Source organism: Pteropus alecto, unplaced genomic scaffold, assembly GCF_000325575.1.
Source record: "Pteropus alecto unplaced genomic scaffold, ASM32557v1 scaffold20, whole genome shotgun sequence".
In the NCBI taxonomy this organism is placed as follows: domain Eukaryota; kingdom Metazoa; phylum Chordata; class Mammalia; order Chiroptera; family Pteropodidae; genus Pteropus; species Pteropus alecto.
Genome location: NW_006436298.1, coordinates 16,113,284 through 16,122,541, shown reverse-complemented (window position 1 = coordinate 16,122,541; position 9,258 = coordinate 16,113,284). Strand labels below are relative to the sequence as shown.

The window sequence follows — 9,258 nt, the reverse complement described above, 5'->3', positions numbered from 1 at the left end:
AAAAAAAAAAAGCTTAAAACTACTCCCTATTTAGATGATGTGAACATAAATTCCAAAAGGTTAGAAAAATGGGAATTGCTTCAAAACTTTTAATGAGTTTAGGACAAATAAAAAGAATTCCATCTTCAGTTAGCAAATAACTTGCTAATTAAGTAGTATAAACAAAAATTTCCAAAGGACTTATCAATATTTGTGAAAGGCAGAGTCATAGTATATGATTGCTAAGAGAAGCTGAGATATTCCCAGCTCTCTGATTAAGTCATGGAGGATAATGTTGCCTTCTTCCATGATCCTTGGCACCCCCTACTGATGAGGACTCTGGCCTAAATAGGCCATTGTCTCTAACAAAGAATAACAAGTCACATCTTACAAAAGATGTTAGATGTTGCTGGAAGCAACATTTAATTGTTTTATTTTATCTGATAGTTTCTTTGTGTTGAGATTTGAATCCTCACTTGAATCTGATTTGAATTTTAACTAATATCACAGAAGAGTTGACAAAAAATAATCCAAGATCTCAGCCACGTTGAGGCAGATGCATTTTCTCTTTATCTTCTCCTAGATTTTAATTGTGGAAGCCTCTCCAAAGTACCTGGAGTGCCTTTTTTTCAAGGCCCCATATGTTGGGAAAAGCCTGAGAGACCCCTAAGCATATCAAGTTCGAGTACATCAGCAAACTTGTCATCAGCTAATTAAGTCTCTTGAAACTGAAACTTGTGCATACTCTTTTTTAAAAACTTCTAAATCAAAATCTCTTTCTCACATATAATGATTTCCTTTCTACATGGAGATTTAATGTTCTCCATCAGGCTGTTCAGACTTTGATTTCAATCAAGGTGCTTAAAGGTGCTTAAATCTTTAAAGTGTGTATATGAAAACACTCTCCTAGAATTCTTACAGATTTTAGAAAGTTAACTAAAAATGCTGAGTTTGCATTTCTTTGCCAGGTAAAATATTGAAATAGCATTCTTAAGCAGGATCTTCCTAGTGCTAGAGACAAGAAAACAGCATATGTGCCGCATGTTTGCACAGCAAGTACAAGATGTCCTACTCGAATTTGCAAATGTGTGCTTTGTGTTCTGTGCTGTGTCATTATTGAGGGACTTCTGAAAATAAAAGTATATTCTCAGTACTTTTAGATTGTGGTTTGAACAAAAGTGTCAGATTTGGGCTGTTTTTCTGCAGATATTTTTGTTTTTTAAATCATCCTGTTGATGAAACTTCATTTAAACTTCATTTAATTTTTTAATGAATATTCAAATATTTATGACTTTTACACATTAAATAAGAAATGTCCTAGCTGTTTTCAATTTTAGAGCTGATGTAGTTTCTCTATGTGTGTATTTTCCATTATAAAGTGATAAATATAGCTAATAATTCGACTACTGCTTCACGGGTTGATAGTTCCTCATGGAAACATGTACTGAAGACTAGCAAATTGAAAGAAAATTTTCTTCCTGTATTTCCTTCCCAACGAGTAGTGTAACACTGTATTTTGCACTGTCATAGATCTTGCAATGAAAGTTAATGAATTTAAAATCTATTATTCCAAAGATACACATTAAATTCTCTAGCAGGGCTATGAAATTGGATTTTAGATTCTATATTAAATTGTAGCACCACAGTTTCAATGAAGCATTTGAATTCAATATCATATGTCAGAGGGAATGTCAGGAAAACATCGAATGTACTCTCCTATTTTCTGCACTGCAATGACAACCTCTCTCGAGATTTTGCTGAGTGTTTGTGTGGTACGTACTATACATGTGAGCTTTCGCTAACAGAGACGCTGTTATTTGGTAACACGCTTCAATTTAAAATTAGTTCCTCCTTGGCCAGTGCAAGCCAGAATATTACTGAGGATAAAATTTCTATTAAATGCCTGTAGATTCAGATATGCCTGAATAATGAATTCTAGACTTGACATAGTTCAGTATTCTCTTCTTCAGCAAATATTTATTCAAAAATAGCCTTTGAGGTATATTTGGTGTCAAGTTGAAAAATCATTCCCCCACTAGATGGGAATGGCACTTTACGTGCACCCTCATAATCTTTCCCTGAAACCAGCAGAAAGATTAGGCCATCTTGTCTGTTGCCTCTATTGATAAGTGTCACACTCTCCAATGCTTTAGAGAACATCTTTATTTTTCTCTTTCCAGGGAACTTTTGGGATCATGTGGGACTGAACCGACTTGTTCTAGAAGGCTGTTTTAAAAATATTCCCTTTAATTTCAGAATGTTCGAAGATGAAGGTTAAATATTCTGTCATGGAATGATAGGGAATTTTATTTTCATGTCCCCCTTTGGCCATATAGTCATGTTTTAATCTCGAGCAAGAAAGAAAATTATCTTTCAATTATAAGATGCCTCATAAAGTGAAAAGGGAAAACCTTGAAGAGATTTTCACTATCTTAACTGAGCTAAAACAAATATATAAATGTAAAATAGTTAGAAATAAGTTCTATAGGTTAAAAAAAAACTGCAAAATCTTTAAAACTAAATATTACAAATACATGAATTTCTCCAAAAGTAATTTATAATTTAATGGTATTCTTATAAAGATTTGTGTGTGGATTTTTTTCCTGAAACGGGCATTTCTCAAAGTTATAAAAGATCTCTTAGGAGAAAAATGCCCAAAAAAGGTTTGAAACAAAAGAAGAATGGAGGACAGTCATGTAATGCCAGTATATCAGTATGTCAGATCACAGCAGTATTGTAAAGCTAAAAAAAAAAAAAAGAAGAAGAATGTGGTTTAAAAACAGCATTGATTAGGTTGTATCTCTTGGAAATGGATTAATTTTGTTCTCTATGTGAGAACTGTCCAAAAAGACACTGTGATAGAGACTGTTGGGCTCACCAAACAGCCATGTGATCCTTTCCATATCTCGTCTCTTTTTCAGGTGAGCCGAGGTCATGTAATCAGTTAAGGTCAATGAGATGTATCTAGAAATGATGTAAGCTGCTTCCATACCTTGTTCTTTTAAACATCCCGCAATATCTAACAACTTTCTCTCCTTGTCCCTTGTGAATGTGAAGGGCACATGTTTCAGATGATGGCTGTAATTGCCAGCATCCTGGATCTCTGCGTCACTTCTTAGAAGAGTGTACCTTCGACAAGCTGCCTAACCAACATCAGCATGTGACAAAAGCAAAAAATAGATATCTTTATTTTGCATTAAAAAGAACACCTGATAGGCAGATAAAAATGATAGATCTATATGTTCCTGCCGCAGACAACAAATTTTCATCTTACTTAACTTTACAAATTAAAAATTAATTGTAATTTAATTTTTAAATGTTCGGTAAAAAGCTGCGATGTATTTTTAAATACATGACGTTAGTTACACTCTCACATTTGGGGGAAAATGCTCCAAACAAAAAAATATTAAAAATAATTCTCAAGAAGAATAAAGCTACATGATTGACATCCTTTGCTCTCCTTTACTAGGTTTTCCAGGGCAATTTTGACAATGACACTCACCGAAAAAACGTCATCGACCCTCCCATCTATGCACGGTACATAAGAATTCTTCCTTGGTCCTGGTATGGAAGGATTACACTGAGGTCTGAGCTTCTGGGCTGCACAGAAGAGGAGTGAGGACACCCCACATCCCACAACCTTCCTCTCTATTTTCCTTCTCTCTATCTCTATGGAATGAACTGTGCAAAATCTGTAGGAAACTGAATGGGGTTTTTCATGAAAAAGTGCTCAAATTATGGTAGGCCACTAATTGTCTCTTTAAGGGGGTCTAAGCCTGCCTTTTCAATGGTTTGATTTAATTTTTATCATTTAAATTTCTTAAGCAACATCACATTAACTGCTAATTACTTTTCTCATGGTTTTCTCAATTATTCACACTGGTTGAAACATATTAAGGAAAGTAAGAAAGTAGCACTCTTTTGATAGCAAGGGTAAAACAAAATCTCATAGTCATCAAATACAAGTGAGAGTTGACAGAGCTTTTATAATCAATATTCAACTAATTCTTATACAAGGAATACTGCAATGTTAGCAATAAGTTTTTTTTTTTTTCTGTAACGAGTCTACATTATCCTAATTGTTTCCCTGTGCCTACCAAACACTGTCAGTGTTTATAACAGAATTTTGAAGAATCTGTAACATGCAGTACTATTTGATATTGTAATTCTCATTTTACTTTTATTATTTCTAATCAGAGATTATGTGATCTTCTTTTCTCTTTATTCTATTTTATATTACTTATATTGTATATTGCTTGAATAAGTTCATATTTTTTCAATTGATTTTTTCCTATATTTGCCTAAAAGTAGTATCATGTTTGTTTATATATATGGAACATGATTAAAAATCAGTAGATTGATCATAATATCAGTAGATTGAATCTGTAATTATTTTTTGAAGGAAGCTATAACTATGTAATTTACAAATACTTCCTTTATAAAGAACCCATACTACCATTTTGCTAAATAAACATAACAAAATTGCATTATGCTTCTTTAAATGAAAATTTCAATCTTTGTTTTGATGGTATTTACATAGCCTTATCTTTGCTTTAACATAATAGAAAGATGAATTCTTTGTTTGTCTATTTAAAAATTTTTAACTAACAAATATCAACATAGAGCTGCATAGCTTGGCCAAGCATACTCATTATTTCTTTGTTCATCTCTGCATTTCCTGTGAAACTAGAATTTTCTTAGGATTTGAAACTGGTGGCGGTTTCCCAGGGAAGCACATTGTGTAGTTATTTATAAGAAGAAAAATATGTACTAATTACAAACTAGTAAATAATTTCAAGATGAAAATTGATTTTTATTTATTTTGCTTCAAAGGTCCTGATAAAATAAGCAATTATCATAACAATTTGTTATTGATAATGGAGGTTTCATTGACATGTTTCTCAAATTAAAGCTCACACTGCCTCCATAAAGTCCTCAACATCTAATTTGTAAGCTTTGCAATGATTTATTTTATAAGGCTTAGACACAGAATTAGTGGAGTTAAATTAAGAGTCCTGGAAAAGGAAGTATGCTATGTGGACGCAATGCTGAGGTCCTGTGCAACACTGCTAAGCTTTTTTCTTGTATTATTTGTGCTGCATAACAAAAGCCACTAGACTGTTACTGTCTTGTCTGTCTATGTGTTATTAGCATTTCTTAATGATGTATATATGGAATGGTCTTCAATTATAGTGAAGAATTTAAAGAGAAAGTCAATCATAATGGTAATTTTAACAAGAGCAAAATTAGGACTGGCTGGCCGCAAATTTGCCCTATGCCCACGTGCTTTTTACTTCAGGCTCTTAATATGAAATTATTGATTTAAAGTATCTGAAATGGTGATCAGTTTCCAACATCTTTCAAAAACAAAATTGCCATGTCCTCAATATTGCCTTTTTTAGATAACTTTAAAATTAGGAATTTAAATAGCAAATTTTTTAATTTGCTAAATTTTAAGGTAATGTTACAAATAATTGCTTAGGTCCAAAAATATACACACACTTACTGTCTAGCCAGTAGCCCCTATTTCTTTAAAGATTGATGTCCTACTAAATTTCTAGCCATTTTCTTTGTAAATAACATATAATTCTTCATTCTTAATAGAGTACGTTTTTTAAATTTTGAGTAATTTGTAATGATTTACTTTTTTGAAATTATTCATGGCTTCTTATGATGCTTTGAATTGTATTCTATTGATAGTTTTTTAAACAAATATTTTAAAAAGGAGTTTGTTAAAATTATATTTGTTACCTTTCAAAAATACATTGAAATGGATTTCTCATGCATACGCATTTTCTCTTTGCTCTAAATGCTCTTCACCATCATGACACGATGAACGGAATATCATTTTGTCCCATGGTGCCCAAAATTCATGACATTAAAGGGATAGCCACATGTGAAATGTTAATAATTATTTCAAAGTAGCATGTAGCTTTCGTGTCACTGGTATCAGCGACATTAAAGTTAAGCAAATTTATTCTATTTAAATTCTCACTACAACAAGTAAAATCTCATAAGCAGAACACAGAAGAATCACCTACTCTTCATCATATTGAGTAACTATGTTATAGTTAATTTTATAATCTATGAAACTAAAAATTTTAATATCTCCATTTTATCTATATCTTATTAAAAAATCATAGTCACTGATTCTTATTTTAGGGTTGACTTTCTCTTTCTGAAGACTTCATAAAGATAGGTGTGAATTTTGAAGACTTAGGATACTAATGATAGTATCTTTGCCAGTCAACAAATTATGAAATATTATACTGCTGACATCTGATGTGTCAGTGAGTATAGAAATAGCTAAAACACAAATAACCTTTGCAAATTTTCAAGCTGTGTAATATTCCAATGTTGGGTTTTTTTTCTTTGTATATATACTTAAATCATGTAGGATGTTGTAAAATCAGTATGACCTTGTCTAGTCTTCAAACAAAATAAAACTTTTGAAAATCCGGGTTACTTTTGAAGCAGTTGTAATTAAACACATTTGTAAGAATACACAAATTTTCTGAATGTGAATGCCCACTAATCTTTAACTAGTTGCTTGGTTTACTTTTTATTTTGTGTAGGACAGTTAAACAAATACAGAAAAAATTAGAAATTGCAATAGACTTCATATGTAGACTGATATAAGCAAAATTTCCTATCCGAAATCATTAAAATGTGTGCATTTCTCCTGCTCCTTTTAGTTGTGAAAATTTTATTGGACTACTAATAATTCAAAGTCATTTCTTTACTTCATAGATATTTAAAGTCTTGTGTTCCAAGACGGTTCTGCTCATTGTTAATCAATCAGATGCTAATTACTATTATTTCTTTTGTTTTTTAAATACATGATTCTCAGTAGTATAGTGAAGAGATCCAGTCAGTAGTAAGCAATAACACAAGCATTAACATGTATTTACCCATGTAGCTTCAGCTATTGCTTAAATAAAATCATAATACTTGGCTTTTTTATAAACCCTGTTTCTGCCTCTCTTAGAAGTTTCTGGTAAAAATATTAAGTCTGTATACTTCCCACTTTTTAGAAATTTCCATAGAATTCAAAAAAAGTAGGAAAAAAACTTAAGATATAAACTGCTGACTCCTTAGTTGAGCTTCAATGCATCTCTGACAGTTTAGTACTAGCTTATAATATGTATTTATGTATCCATACATGTTTCTTCTTAACTTTATTTTAATGTGAATGGTTCAGTAGGGTTCCAGGGCTTGCCTAATTTTTGCACACACACAAACATACAAATATGCTTTTACTAAATAAAGACCATCATAACTATATGTTTTCAATAAGACAAATATAGAATCATGACACATGTATACAAAGTAGATTCATTGTGATAGCAGAATAATTACTCAACAGAAAAATTTCACCTGTGAGGCTTTTAAAATTACTGATTCAAGATGTAAAAATAAGAGCAAAAGAAACGTTTAGAATTTCAAGAAGGAAAGTCTAACCATGTTGAAGAAATTTATTTTTTAAAACTCTATTAAAATAACTTCATGAATGGAAAATATTCTGTTTATATAACCTAAAAGTTTAAAAAACATCTAGCGCTTTGGCTTTGAATACATGACTTTAAGTAAAGATTTTGGTAAAGATACATTAATTTTTACTGTCAGAAATGAAATGCCCTCTATCTCTCTCCTCCCAAAGGCTAGTTTAAATAATCAAATTAGTGTGTTATTCATTTGTGAAAAATACTGCCACTAGGCCTTGGAGATGCAAAAGGATCCTTTTACCTGAGCTGGTTAATGGAGGATTACACTACATTGCTGCTTGAAAAAATATCTATTCTGGAACTATCCTGGAACAAAAAATATCTGAACTATACTTGTCACTTGTCTTTATGAAGAAGAATACCCAATGTGAGTATCATTTTTTCTATTGATTTTGAAAGGGGAAATAGTATTCCTTGGTTCTGTTGCAGTAAGTGGCTATAATTCATATTGGATGTTTTAACATTGCTGCTAAATAAAGCATTCTCCACAGTATGCAAGTGGCGCTTACACCAAGAGTTATTTCTATTAGATAAATTTGGTAGCAGAAATAGGAAAACATTTTTGGAAAAAGTACCTCAGTTGTTTTTGCATAGTTTGGCAGAAGTTGATTGAATCATTTGAAAACAGTAATGTGGAAATATGGTGTAGTGGCATCAGCAAATGGTCACCATATTACAGGATTAACATTGCATATGGTGACTGCCTCTGATTTAATTTTATTTTAACATCCTCAAAAGCATGAACCGCACTTTCATATTTATGTAAAATCCCCATAGTACCATTCATATGCCCACACATAAATATGTTAAAAATGATGATGAATTGCTACATAAGCTCAACCTGCTGCCACCTGGAAGAGAAGTGGTGGCAATAAGACATGGTGCATTCAAACAATACATCCCCCATGACCAAAATGGAAACAGCTTTGTGACAACTTATGTCAGCATCAGGCCAAAACGCTGAAGAAATTAACGGGAAGACAGCTGGGAGTAGACTGCATGCATGTGGCAGAGAAGGAATGTTTTCCGTGATAAGTGACTTAAATGACAAATTAAACATGGATTTACACACATTTTGTAATTGTTTCACTTCTTAGAATATAGCGACTTTGGTAGACATGATCAGTACGGCTCTTCTCAAGGCCAGTGCATTTTCCACCTAGAACCAGGAAAGAAGAATTGAACAAAGAGGTTTAAAATGGCATATCACAAAGGGAGCATTAAACAATCAACCTTAAGCCATTTAACTTCCTCAGTTCTCAAGTTTCTTAGGTAATAATGCTATGGAAAATGCTAATTTTTTTTTTCAACAGCAGAAGCATTCTGCTATGGTCTGAATGTTTGTCCCCACTCCCATTCATATGATGAAATCTTAAGCCCCCAAAGGTGATTGTATAGTAGGTGGGGTGCTTAGATCAGAGGGTGGAACCCTCACAAATATGATTAGTGCTCTTATGAAAGGAAACTCCAGAGAGATCTCTTGCCCTTCCACCAAGTGGGGACACACGCAGAAGGCACTAGCAATAAACTAGGAACTGGGCCCTCACCTGACTTGCTGGTACCTTGAAATCAGACTTCTCAATCTCCAGAAGAGTGAGAAATGTATTAATTTCTGTTGTTTAAAAGTTACCCAGTGTGTGGTGTTTTGTTACAGTAACCTGAATGGACTGAGACACATCTCTAAAAGGAATCTGTTTTTAGTTGAATAAGTAACTTTATAAGCTGCTTGGGTTGTAGACTGAGACTTTGAGACATGTTTAAACAATAATAAAAT

General features: G+C 32.5%; 1 protein-coding gene across 1 annotated transcript in view; it reads left to right on the top strand.

Moving 5' to 3' along the window:
• The window catches only part of EDIL3 (EGF like repeats and discoidin domains 3), a 371,930-nt gene extending 367,487 nt beyond the window's left edge, over positions 1-4,443 (top strand). Inside the window, exon 11 of the mRNA XM_006913200.1 lies at positions 3,449-4,443. Within this exon, the coding sequence (XP_006913262.1) occupies positions 3,449-3,598 (150 nt within the window). The 3' untranslated portion in view covers positions 3,599-4,443. The remainder of the gene's footprint in view (positions 1-3,448) is intronic.
• The last annotated feature ends 4,815 nt before the right edge of the window (positions 4,444-9,258 follow it).